General features: G+C 45.9%; 1 protein-coding gene across 1 annotated transcript in view; it reads right to left on the bottom strand.

Annotated features, from left to right (window-relative positions):
* The window catches only part of TMEM120B (transmembrane protein 120B), a 46776-nt gene extending 32466 nt beyond the window's left edge, over positions 1 to 14310 (bottom strand). Inside the window, exon 1 of the mRNA XM_077159768.1 lies at positions 14109 to 14310. Coding sequence (XP_077015883.1) covers positions 14109 to 14177 — 69 coding nt within the window. The 5' untranslated portion in view covers positions 14178 to 14310. The remainder of the gene's footprint in view (positions 1 to 14108) is intronic.

Raw genomic sequence — 14310 nt, forward strand, 5'->3', positions numbered from 1 at the left:
ATTGGTTTATGAAACTTACTGTGCAAACACAGGTTTTACAATGATTACTTAGCTACTTTATTTAAATATGCCTATGGTTAAACTAAGATATCCAATTTTTGGTGGTTCTAAGTGTATTGTTTGTATTCTTAAATAAAAATATTTTTAAAAAAAGAGCAGACATCTATTTTCCTGCAGTTCTGGAGGCCACAAGTCCAAAACCAAGGTGTGGGCAGGGGCCACGCACCTGCTGGAGGTTCTCAAGGAGAATCCTTTCCTGCCTCGTCCACTTCTTGTGGCCCTGGGTGTTCTTGGCTTGTGGCAGCATCACTGCAATCTGTGCCTCCAACTTCACACGGCCGTCTCTCTCTGGGCTCTGTCCAAGTTTCCAAGTTTCTCATAAAGACAACAGTCATATCAGGTTTAGGGCCCACCTTACTCCAGTATGACCTTATCTTAACTAATTACATCTGCAAAGACCCTATTTCCAAATAAAGTCACATTCTGAGGTTCTGGGGGCACCTAAGTTCTGGCAGACAATAATTCAACCCATACAGGTAGTAAGCAAGGAAAAATTTTTTGCATTTTGAAATAGTTGAAAATAAAAAAATGTAAAGCAAACTACTTCATCATATGTGAAAATTTTATGAATTTCAAATTTTTGGTATCCATATAATTTCATTGGCACCCTGCCACACACTTTCGCTTCCATATCGTCTGCAGCTGCTTTTTTGAACTACAACGGCAGAGCTGAGTAGTTGTGACAGGGACCGTCTGGCCCAAAAAGCCGAAAATATTACTGTCTGGCCTTTTACCAAAAAAGTTTGCCCACTGCTGTTCTAAACCATTTGGGAGTTAGTGGTAGACATCACACCTCTTTATTCCTAAACGCTTCAGTGTGTGTTTCCTAAAAACAATGGCATTCTCCTGTACATCCACAGTGCAATTATCAAATACAGAAAAGTTAACCTTGACACTACACAGTGCTGTGATCTCATATGCTACCCAAGTTCAAATTTTGCCAACTGTGCCATTAATATCCTTTTTGGGGCAGCTTTTCTCTAGATCCTGGACCCAAGGCAGGCTCACGCTTTGCAGGGCTGCTCGTAGCCACCTTTAACCAAGTCCTTGGCCTATCTCTGTCTCTCATGATACTGGCGTTTTTTAAGAGTCCAGTCCAGTCATTTGGTGGAATGTCCCTTCACCAGGATCGGCCTGGCATGTCCCTGTGATGAGATTTCAGTTATGCATTTGGGGCAGGAAGACACTCGAGCAATGCCACATCCTTCTTGGTGCATCCCATCGTGGTATGATAACCCACTCCTGTGTGAAAGTGGTGCTCACCTGGTCTCTCCAGGCACAGATGCCATCTTTCTATGGGCAATGAATAAGAATCTGTGGGGAGAGGGGCTGGGTTTAATCACCTTTGAAGTCTCTCCTTCAATGCCCAAACAGCCTTCTATGTCTAAAGATATCTGCTGGCAATAAAAGCCCTCCAGACGGGACAGGGAGGAGAGCAGCAGAGGCCCTGGCAGGGCCTCTGGCCTGAGGCGCCTGCAGATAAAGGGCTGTGCTACCTCCTGGGCACACTTTGGTGTTGGGTCTACCATTGAGAGATAAGACCAAACCGCAAAATCAGCAGCCAGATGCCCGCCAGGCCCTCTTAGGTTTTAACTAATATTTAATTTTGCAAAGTAAAATGGGAAGACATATCCTTGTTAAAAATGAATACATTATAGCTATGGCAAAAGTATGTTTTGAATACACACTTATCCTGTCTTCTCCCCCATTCCCATCCCGTACCAATTTATTCTTCTAGACCTTTTCTATATATTTACAAATATATGCAAAAGCAGCCATAAGTGATATGTAAATGAGTGGGTGAGGTTATGTTCCAATAAAGCTGTACTTACAGACACTGAAATTTGAATTTCACATAACTTTCAAGCCACACAAAACATTATTATTCTTTTTATTTGTTTCAACAATTAAAAAATATATAAATCATTCTTAACTTACTGTTCATATAAAAACAGGTAGCAAGCTGGATTTGGCCCATGTGTCACAGTCTTATATATTATATATAGAGAATAAAAACTGTTGCAAAGACTAATTGTCCCTAATACTTACTCTCCTTTTCTTCCTTCAGTAATTAGGACCCCAGTGACTTGTAGCTAAGCACATTTCCCAGCCCTCTTGGCAGCCAGGTGTAGTGGTATGACTAAAAGTTAGCCAATGCAGGAGTGCATGGGTGGTTCAGTGGTAGAATTCTCACCTGCCATGTGGGAGAGCTGGGTTCGATACCTGGTCCATGCAACCCCTAAAAAACATTGTGAACAAAATTCCCTATGATATACATATCACATACCTGCCTCTGTGTGTGTGCATGTATAGATGTAGTAATACATGCATATATAGGGAGACACAGAGAAAAAAAAGAGTTAGCCAATGTGACACAAGCAGAAATGACGCATGCAAGTTTGGAAAGACATTTTGCAAGGAAGTGCTTGCCCTCCACTTACTAGAATACAGAACAACAATGGGTCTGGTTATCTTTAAATCAGAGATGGAAGCTACATAATGCAAATGCTATAGTCCATTTTCCCCTCCCCAGCCAAACCAGCCTGGGTCCTGGGGTGACCCACGTGGCAGAGTTTACCACCTAAGATGTGGCCACCCGTTTCCTGGCCCTCTTCACATAGAGAAGTGGGGTCTCTGCTCCCTCCCCTTGAGCCCAGGCAGGCTTGTGACTGGTTTGACCAAGAGAATATGGCAGAAGTGACAGTATGTGACTATGAGACAAAGTCAGAACAGGCCATGCTGCCTCTGCCTTGTATACTGGAACACCTGCTCTCAGGGCGAAAGTCCAAGTACCTGGAGGGTACCACGCTGTGGGGGCATGAAAGATCCCCCCTTTAGGGGATTAGGTTTTAACTAATATTTAATTTTGCAAAATACGAGATGAGATGACGAGAATCTGAATCATGCAAAAAAAAGAAAAAAAGAAACTTCAAGATGATTTTGGTTCCAGCCATCTGAGTTACCTTCAGGCATTGAAGTCTTCCCAATTAAGACCCAGATATCATAAAGCATACTCAAACCACTCTCACTGTGCCCTGTTTAAATTCCATGAGCATGATCCAACTTGTTTAATGCAGCAATAAATAACTGGGACACCACTCACATCGCATCACAACTTTCCTCTGGACAATTATGTGAGAAAGAAACTACCTTATTTGGGCCACTTTGGGGGTATGTTTGTTACAGCAGCATAGCTTATACCTTAAAACCCAAACTTTTGATTCATTAACAGTATCAGAATATATACCCAATTCTATCACTTGCTTTTCTCACCCAACATGTCTTGAAGGTCTACCCAGTAAGGCCATTTGGATGTACTTTGTTCGCTGGAGTGCTGTAACGTATTTCATGCTACAGAGAGTATGATAGTTTATTTAGCCATTCCCTTATTGCTGGATATTTAGGTTGTTTCTAGTCTCAACCATAACTAATAAGGCAACACTGAATAATATCCATGCACGTGCAAGCATTTCAAGAAGAAAAGCGGAAAGTCTGGGTCAGAGAGTATGGGCTTGTGTTTAGTTCTAATACATGTTGACAAACTGTCCTGCAGAATTGCTGTACCAATTTACACTCCTACCCATGGCATCTGGCAGTCTTCCACACCATTGTGCCACACTCAATGTTATCAACATTTAATTTTTTCCAGATATTTTCTTAGACTCCACTTTCTACTTGACCTTAAAGGATCAGATTGTATGGAGATGGGAAGCCTATGGGCTTTCCCATAATCCTGTCCGCTGGCATGTGATCATTCCTGCTCCCCACAGTTCTCTTCCTGCCATTGGTCAGAGTCACTTTCCAGGGCAGGTGGACTCTGGAGGCCACACGCCTGGTTCACTCCCAACCTGGGCTCCAGGCTGAGGATTTGTTGGACATGAGGAGAACACTACAGGGTAGGGAGACCTGAAAACAAGAATCTTATTGCATGAAAGAGCATTCCTTGCTCATGCCACCTTTCTGTTGATATCACCCTCACATGGGTCACACAAGCAGTAGGAAAGATTAATTCATTTCTTGGATCCTTGCTTTCTCTAGACGGCTGTCTCAATGCACTGTCCATGGGCGGTTCTGGCAGGTGGAGGCAATACAATTTCTGTCTTCTCTCCAAGGCCCTGGCTGACCTCCGAACATGATGATGTCTCTAAGAGACCCTAGGGTGGACCTCTGCTTTGAGGTCCTTTTTCCAGGATAGGGCTGAGTCACAGTGAGGCAATCCAACCCTCCCTTTCAGCCCCTCAACCTTGGCCCTGAGCCTTCGATGGAACCGTTTGGACAGATGAAGTCCTTCTGCTATTTTTGCCAATCAGGCAGCCAGTCCCCTCCTGGTAAATGCTCCCCCTACTCGGCCCATGAGATTTGGGGAAGTGCCCCAGAGGAGCACCCAGCCTGGCCATTCAGAACATCTGCCTCCTGACTCATCCGAGTATTCTGGGATGGGCACACAGGACCAATGAAGCTCAGCTGCGGGGCTTCCATCAGCACTGCTAACAATGAGAAACTCTTCTTCCACCAGCTTTGAACCAGGATGTGAGCCCAGAGCTACCAGGGCTATCTTGCCCACGTCTGGGGGGACCTGCCTGAGAGTGAACCCAACAGTGGAAAGGAACACAGAGCTGCGAGGTGGCTGAGGCTGAGTCCTGCTGACTTTATTTGAGCCCTGGAGCCATTCTACCTGAAGGCAGCACACCTTAGACTTCCCGATCAATTACACGGGCCGATGAATTGTGTTGTTGTCTTGATCAGCTGGGTCAGTTGCAGTTGAGTGTCTTCATTTTCAGAAACAAGTGTGAGAGATGAGACAAATATGCCAAAGACCAGAGCCTTCCTTCTGGGCAAAATAAACCTAACCTGGTAAGATGAGACACCACAAACCTTGGACGCCCCATTACCCTGATACTGCCCAGGGCGTTTTCACCTTGAAGATACGGAAACAAAGAGGAGTTTTTACCTTAAAGATACCGAAACCAGGGACTTGGACCCAGTTCAAAGATTCCTTCAGTAAGTCAGTAACTAAACAGGTGCACACATACACACACGCACATACACACACACACACAATGCAGATCTTGGAGCACCCATATTGGGGCTTTTTCTACCAGACTAAGAATCTAAGCCATTATTTTTTAGCAATTTTAGTGAGCATAATTTGCATACTATAGAATTCACCCATTTCAAGTGTATAATTTGGTAATTTTGGGTACACTTACCAGGTTGTGTAAGTGTCACTACAATCCGGTTCCAGAACATTTTCACCACTCTAATAAGATTCCTCGTGCCCGTTACTGACAAGCCTGAGGCAACCATTACTCTACCTGCTGTCTCTACAGATCTGCCTATTCTGGGCACTTCATATAAATGGAATCATACTTTAAGTGGTGCTTAGGGTCTGGCATCTTTCACTTAATGTAATGCTTCTGAGCTTCATCTAAGTTGTAACAGCTATCCGTATTTTTTTAAACTGTCATACAGCAATAAAAATATACTACAGAAATAATTCCTTTTATTTACTGATTCACCAGTTGTTGGACAATTGGGTTGCTGCCATTTGAGGGGGTTTTTAAGAACAACACTGCTATGAATATTCATGCACGAATCTTTGAGTGGACATATATTTTCATTTCTCTAAGGGAAGGAAGTGCTGGGTCATATGGTAAATGTATATTGCACTTTTTAAGGAAAGGTCAAACTGTCAAGGGCTTCTCTTGTTTTTTTTCGAAACCAGCAGCAGCAGACTGAACATGGGAGACACACACCAAAAGCTGGCAGTCAGCTCTCCACACACAGTGCAGGGAGCACTAGGGTATGTGATTGATTCCCACATCAAGTCGTTACCTCTAAAAATAACCCAGCATGCTAGAGGCACCAAGAGAGACACGCAGCTGGGGAAGGAGAACTCCATCCTGCAGCACAGAGCAAGCCCCTGCTTCTTTCCCCGATGCCACAAATGCCGTGGTAAAGACAATAAAAAAAAAAAAAAAAAGCACACTTGATTGAACACCCAACGAGTCGGAGCTTTAGGGGAAAGCTGGGGTAATTATAAGGAAAACATTACCAGAAGACAGTAAAAAATAAAATGCTAAGACAGATTTATTTTTCTGAGAGAAAAAATAGAATCATAGCATACTACTCAATTCTACAAGAAATGATGTTTGCATGGACATAATCACATAAACTACGGACATTGAGCCTGGAAAGCTGTTTTCCTTTTGGTACTGCTGGATTATTTGCTTATTTATTTTCATGGATTAGTCTCCTGGTTATCTTATTATGAAATATTTCAGGCATGCACACACAAAAAAAGATGTAAAAATCACCTAATGAACTCCCACAGTCTCACCCTCAGTTTAAGAAATAATAGCGCACATACAGGTGAAAGCCTCCAGTTCCCTTCCTAGATAGAATGGTACAGCCATTCTCAGCCCAAAGAGGACATCACTTATGCTAGCTAGTTCCGCATCCCACCGGCTCCTGGCCCCTATGGGCTGCATCTCCTGGTCAGGTTTGGCCAATGGGAGTCAACATAGGAAGCCTACAGGGCAGGAGGAGAGAGAGGCTGGGGTGTTTGTTCTTCTCCCTTCTCCCAGCTGTGCCTGTTGCCCGGAGCAGCATTCTTTCATATGGGAAGGCTTCTCTTCCCCAGCCTGAGCTTCCTCCAGGTGCTGGGGACATCCCCCGACCCCACCCAACTCCATCAATCTCTTTAGCTACAGGAGTGGGAATGGCTTGCTGCTGTGGCCAGCTCTGGGGTGCCTCACCATCCTGTTAGTCCTTTTAACCTGTCCACACACCTCAGTAAATATCCCCTCCATTAAATTTCGTTCAGTGAAATCCTTTGGAGAGAGCTAGCTGCTTCATGCCAGAGCCCTGCCAGAATCTCCACTATATCGAATTTGTCTTTATCCCTGTACTACATATACGTGTATCAATAAGCAATATATACTGTTGTTTTGAATGTTAACTTTATATACGTGGCATATTGCAATGCCCCTCTGCGACTTTTTGTACAATGTTGCTTTTTTTTAAAAAAAAGATTTACTCCTGTTGATACACATAGCTCTAGTTTCTTCATTCTGCTATTCATAGCCGCTCTGTGGACATTCAGTATAATTACACATTCTGATGGGCATCTAGGTTTCCAGTTTTCAGCTGCGACAAAAATTCTTGCACATGTCCCTCATTTGGACTTTTAGCCATGTGAATAACGTAATGGTTGTGAAAATGGAGGATGGATAGAAAGAGAGAAGTGCCGATGTCAGCTCTGTGACCTGGGATGCCCCGTTACTTCTTTCTACTAGGAGTTCTGACTACCATCCTCCACGGGTATAAAAGACACAAACAAGTGAGTTTCCGCTGGATGACTCGGAGCACTCTGCCGCCTCTCCCATCCTCTGAGGTCCGCGCTCTGCCCCAGTGGGAGGACGAGATAATGATGCCAGATCCCAGCACGGCTGTGAAACATCTGGAGATGCCTCTTTAACACATCTTGGCTGGGCCATAAGATACAGAACTAGGGAATTAGGACTCCTGAGTCAACGTCAGTTGCAAGAATTGCCAGACAGAGGAATCTCACAGCCTTCACAGACAGGGCTCTGGTCTCCAAGCTCGGGAAGCTGGTGGGTAACTCGGCAGATTCCAGCAGGGCCAGGGTCACGACCAAAATGTGCTGCCTTGTAGCTGTGCCCCTTTCTGGTGGTAATTTTCCAAGAGATTAGTTTTATATAGTTCTCTTTCCAAGGAATCACTTTCAAATAAAGGTTGCAGAATCTTGATTATACTTAACTAGGACTCATCGCTGCAGAAATATCACCAACTACGGCAAGCTAACTCAACTTAAAACATATGCAGTCTGCACTGGGATAGATTCTGAGTCACATGCCAAGATTGATTAGTGATGTTTGTAAGTGGGGGTGTGAGCATGTGTGTCAGGTATTTGTAGGGCAGAAAACACATGGTTCCGTAATTAAACTCTGCAGTAAGACTGCCTGAGTACAAATCTAGAGACTTCTAGGTACTAGCCAAGAAAGCTTCATCAGGTTATGTAATCTCTCTGTGCCTCAGTTTCCTCAGCTGTGAAAGGGCAAGAAGCTAAGGTATGTGCAACAGATCATGTGCTGTTTTGTTTTTAATCACCTTTATTGAGGTCTACTTTACATACCTATTCACCAATGTTAAGTATACAATTCAAAGAATTTTGGCAAATATAGATCACCACAACCAGGATATAAAACAAAGGTTCCCAAAACTTTCTCAGTTCACCGTGTCTTTAGTGTCTCGATAATCTTGAGGTCAAATATTGCATAAGTATTATGTCCTAACATCATAGCAGCCTTTTGAAAAAATACTATATATAAATTAAAACAAGAAACTATTTCATTCTTAAATAACTACAACTATTTACTAACGGGGTATGTGTGCCTGCTGGGCTCTACACGAATTCTCAAATCTTGGAATCAAACTGGACACCGTCACCCTCATTTCCTGTTTCACATTGTTTTTCTCAGAGACCTTGCTTTTTATCAAAACACTGCTGGAAACCACACTTCGTAAAAATATGATATCATCAAAAGAATGTAGTTGATCTAATATGAAACAGTGAAATGCCCCAAGCTGGCAGTTCACATGATGTCTTACATATGTCACTGTTTTTCCTTTGAATAATTAAATTATCTCATAGTGGCTCTTGCTGTGGCTTCTCAGGGGTGCCCTGGCATAAAGTTTGGGAACTACAGATAAAGGCCATTTTTATTACTCCCAAAATCTGCCTGTCCAGCATCCTTCTCCCTGTATCTTTCTTTTCTTTTCTTTTTTTATTACTGCCTGGCTGATCAGTGCCACAGCGATTGGTTAAATAAGGGCTAATCATATCATCATCTACCTGGGCCAATGAGAACTAGGTCTGAGACTCTTACAGGAACTACCAGGAAAAGATGCTCTCTTTCAACCAGTCTGCTAATCTTGGAGACCTTAGCCTAGGGCTGCTGGTGATCATCTTTGCCACAAGGTCGGGAAGATGCCTGAGAATGAAGCTGGCGTAGAATAAACGGAGAGAGGCGACATCATTCGAACCCCTGGATCCTGCCATGCCTGAAGCCATTTGCTCCTGGACTTCCCAAAACTTAAGCTAAAGAATCCCCTCTTTTTGGATTAAACTTGCAACTGATGCACCTTACAAATGAAAAGAGACCCAGCAGAAGCCCCACATGTTCTCTCAAAGACTAGGGGTTCCCAAGTTAATAGACCGAGTCCTTGATCCTATGAAACTTACTTCCACGGCAGAGAAGCTCAGCCTACCTATAATTATGCCTGAGAGTTACTTCCAGAAAACCTCTTTTGTGTGCTCAGATGTAGTCTCTTTCTCTCTAAGACCAACTTTTCAAGGAAATCATTACCCTCCCGCGCTACGTGGGACATGATGCCCAGGAATGAGTCTGGCCCTGGTACCATGGGATCAACAATGCCTTCCAGATCAAAAGGGGGAAAAGAAACGTAACAAAATAAGGTATCAGTGGCTAAGGAAGTTCAAACAGAGTCAAGAGGCTTTTCTGAAGGCTACTCTTAGGCAAGCATCAGCTAGATGTTGCTAATTGCCATGGTTTGCCAAATCCCAACACCATTTCTGCTAAACCTAAAGAACACTCAGGGCTCTATTTAACATCCTATAAAACTTTCACACACTAAGTTTACTTTTCAGAAACCTAAAACCTTCAAATGGTTCCTAGTCCAGATAAGTCCTAAGTGCCATATAATGTACCATAATTACAGGAGTGACACTGCATTACCATTGCTATGTTCTTTTGGTTAGAAGCAAGTTACAGGCCCCATCTCACACTCAAGGAGAGAGGACACCAGAAGGCAGGGATCATTACAGGGCAGGGAGAGGGATACCTTAGGGTCACTTTATTCGCCTTTGAACAAATGAGTACTTTCCACACCAGGTATGTGCAGGCTGTCCTCACAACCCTTTTTTTTAAAAGATAGAGACAACTCAGCTGGTGAACTCACTGTCCTCCCCCTTACATGGGACATGACTCCCAGGGGTGTAAATCTCCCTGGCAACGTGGAACATGATTCCTGGAGATAAGCCTGGACCTGGTATCATGGGATTGAGAGTCTTCTTGACCAAACAAGAGGAGAGAGAATGAGACAAAGTTTCAGAGTCGAGAGGCTATCCTGGAGGTTATTCTTATGCATTATATAGTTATCCCTTTTTAGTTTATAGTGTATTGGAGTGCCTAGTGGGAAGTACCTGAAACTGCTAAGCTGTGTTCCAGTAGCCTTGATTCTTGAAGAAAACTGTGTAACTATATAGCTTTTACAGTGTGACCGTGTGATTGTGAAAACCTTGTGTTTGATGTTTCTTTTATCCAGGGTATGGATAGATGAGTAAAGAAATATGGATAATAAATAAATCAATAATAAATAAATGAAATTTATTTATAAATAAAATAAATTGGGTAGATGGAAATACTGGTGGTTAATGAGAGGGAGGGGTAAGGGGTAACGGATATGGGATGTATGGATTTTTCTTTTTTCTTTTCATTTCTTTTCCTGGACTGACGTAAATGTTCTAAAAATGATCATGGTGATGAATACACAACTATGTGATGATACTGTGAGCCACTGATTTTACACTTTGGAGGGACTGTAAGGTGCGTGAAGATATCTCAATAAAAATATTTAAAAAAAAAAGAGAGAGAGAGAGAGAGACCCAAAAGGCAACCCAAGACAGAAGAGAAACGAAAGCCAACAACACAGCACTCAGGGCACAGATCTGACTTGGCTTGGCTCTCCCTGGTAGTGGTTAAGAGCACAGTCTCTAGGGCTTGACAGCCTGGTTCGAATCTCAACTCCAGCCCCTATGAGCCCTGTGACTGCAGGTAACTGACTTAACCTCTGTACGCTGAGGATAGCAGAACCCTCATAAGGGAGCTTATGAAATATGGAGCTGCCTGCCTCCCTGATGTCTATTCCATACACAGCAGTCAGAGGGATGCCAGTTTTGTTGGTAGAAAAGCTAAAACCTTTTTTACTGTGGCCTACAGGGCCTGAGAAGACATGGCCTTTGCTGACCCCCTCTCCTCTCCTGTCTCTTGCCCCTCCGCTCCAGGCACACAGGCAGGCTCCTGCCCCAGCGCTCTGCCCTGCCCGGTCCTGCTGCCCTGAATGCTCCTCCCCAGACTTATACAAGGCTCACTCTGTCCTTTCCACCAAGTCTCTACTCAGAGGTCACTCCTCAGGGCAGCTCTTCCTAGCCTGCCTATACACGCTGGGCTTTTGGAAGGGCCAGCGCCTTCTCTGGGAACAGCAATGAGATGGTCTAACCATTGTCCAAAATCGGCATCTTTCCAAGGTCAAGTTTAGGGAAAGGTGGTTTGGGACCACCTGCTTCCTGGGTAAGGAGAGGCAGGGTTGGGTTTCCCGTGATGCAAAGCAAGGAAACGCTCATTAAATCACCTGCCATCGTGTCTGTAAGTGACCTTCTGCGGTCAGACCACAGGCCATGGGGCCAGACACGTGCTGGTTTTAGATTCACCAGCGTCACCAAAATCCCAATGAGGCTAAATAAAACCCCCAGAGAGACTCAAAGTGTGCCCTGGAATAAGTCCCTGACAGATGCAAACCACAGTCAAAACAAAACAAAAAACCCCAATGCTTTCCTCTAAAAAGTCCCAGAGATTTTTTTTGGGGGGGGGGAGTGGGAAGTGGGGAAGATTCCAAAAACCTTTCAAATCCACTTTCCCTAATCCCAAACAGTCTCTAGAGTCTGCAAGGTAGGTTTCCTGTTTCCTTCCTTCAATTATAAGGGAGGTAAAAAATAGAGACATTATATAGCATCCTAGGAAGAATGGAATCAAAGAAATACAGATGTGAAACACATAAACCCGAGAGTCAGAGGCAAATGCAGGAAAATTAAGATAGACGGGGATTTTCTGGTTAAAAAAAAACAACTCCTTCCTACTATTAACTCCTGTCACTTGTTGCTCCCTACAAGCGCCTTGTATCTGAAATTCTTAAACCCTACTGATAATACATATATTTCCAGGAATTCTTCACCTCAAGCATTGAGAGTTCTCACATAAAATCGGGGAGCAGAAAGGAGACAAAGTGGGTGCACCCCCAAACACAGTCACAGACCTAAACAACATTTAGAGAGCTAAGATTTGGCCCCAACTTTACCGCTAAATAGTGCATGACCACAGTTCAGTCGATCTGCATGGCCAAACCTCACTTTTCTCATCTATGACCTGAAGACACACATGGTGTTTCAGCTCCAGGCCACCCTTTGACCCTTGAAGACTCTGGCCTTCCATCCACCACTGGCACTGACCAGGTAGCTGATCCCCAAATCCTGGGGCCAGCAAGGCCCTTCTTCTCCAAAGCTGGACCCTGTCCATCCCAGGTCCCCACTTCTAGAAAACTGAACTGGGGATGTCAGCACTTCTTCTCAGGCAGCCCTTTCAGGATCCTGGCTGTGCACCAGAGGGTAACATCCAGATCTAATTCCTAACTCCTCTCTGTCCCTAACACACTGAGCATCAGAGACATCAAGTAAGAACATAACAAATAAAACAACTCCTTTGGAGCCTCTGCCTGCCAAAACTTGCTATCTAATTGCTGTTAATTGCATTAATTGCACAGCTTTGAAGTGTTAAGACTCCTCCTTCTCCTACTCGAAGGAAGGCCAGGGGAAAAGAATTATGAATAACAAAAGCTCTGATCAGCATACCTCTTTGCTTCTCCCACCCCCAATCCTAGCACCTCTCCATGGCTGGACAGGGCCTCAGAGCCCAGGAGAACAAAGCAGTAAGTAGCTGGGCTTCGCACTGGGACTGAAGGCAGAAGGGAGTACCAGGATGGAGGTGGAAGGGATGTGAAAGGCAATGGAGCTCCAGGCCAGAGTGAAAGGTCACCCAATCCACACCCGCTGGGCAGGCCGGGAAAGGGATGATGCTTCTGGGGACCTTACTTTCTGCTAAGTCTCTCCAGAACCCCTCTCCCTACTCATCAGGACCTACTGCCTCATGTGTAGAAAGACCCATCACAGAGACACCTGGCAACCTCCTCTGGACGCTGCAGGAGACCAATCCAACTGCAGACAAAAGCTTCAGGGACAAGGACATGCTATGGCCCCAACTGAGATGAGAGGAAAGGGGGGTGGGGCATATACAGCGTGATTTCAGCCAATAGAGCCCACTCCCTGAGAAAGCAACACAATCCCCTGGCTGGAGAGGGGACAGTCCCACCTAAAAATAATGGTGCCAGGGTCCCTCCTGGCCAATCCCAAGGTTTCCTGAGGCATCTCTTGACACCGCCTCTCCGAACCTCCTAAGGGGAACCCCTGGCAGCAATGCCAGTCTCTCAAGGGCCCTCTCTCCAGCACCCCGCCACACAACATCCCATGGAAGGCTCTGGGCAGACGGTGAGGGCTGGCAGCAGCTTCTATCGCTGGGTGAGGTAACCAGCTGTTAGAACTGACAGAGGCTATCCACAACACCAAACTCAGCCTGCAGCAGTGCCAGAGAGGTGGACAGAGATACCAGGGCCCCCAAAGACGGGGGACAGGTGTCCTCAGTTCCCAAGCAAAGCCTCAGGCTCAAGGTGAATGGCTCCCAAAGGTGTGCACGTCCTAAAGAGGAGCTGCAGGAGGGTTGCCCCGCAGGAGCTGGGAGGAAGAGCCGGGTGAGAGGAGCGGGGAGCACCCCTGAGGAGGAAAGGGAGGATTTCTCTGAACCCCAGCACTTTGCCTGCCCCCTCAGGCCTTCCCAGAGGCCACAGACCAACTTTCTGCAGCCAGGGAGATGCGCGGGGCAAAGGGTCCGGGCGAAGGCGAGGAAAGGGGCTCCCACCCGGGGTCCGGGTGGGCGAGGAACTGAAGCGCCGGAGGAAGGGCGGGGTCTGGCCCACGCGCGGACCCCCGCTCTCAGGGCCTAGCCGGGGGCACCCCGGGGCCCTGGCCGCCCCCGCCCTCCGGGCTGGGAGAGGAAGCAGAAAACGGCGCTGCCCCGCAGGTGGCAAAGCTCCGAGACCGGGTGACCTGGCCCTACCTGCAGTTCCTGAAATTCTCCCTCCAGCTCGTGCCACTCGCGCTCGCAACGCTCCAGCTGCCCGGACATGGCGCGACGGCGCGCGGGGGCGGCGGCTACAGCGGCTCCCGCAGCGCGGCGCGGGCGGCCACCCGCTCCCCCACGCCAGTCCGCTCGCGGGAGCCGTCAGGGCCGCCAGCTGTTCCTGCGCAGCCGGAGCCAC

This window comes from Tamandua tetradactyla, chromosome 5 (genome assembly GCF_023851605.1).
Source record: "Tamandua tetradactyla isolate mTamTet1 chromosome 5, mTamTet1.pri, whole genome shotgun sequence".
Classification (NCBI taxonomy): domain Eukaryota; kingdom Metazoa; phylum Chordata; class Mammalia; order Pilosa; family Myrmecophagidae; genus Tamandua; species Tamandua tetradactyla.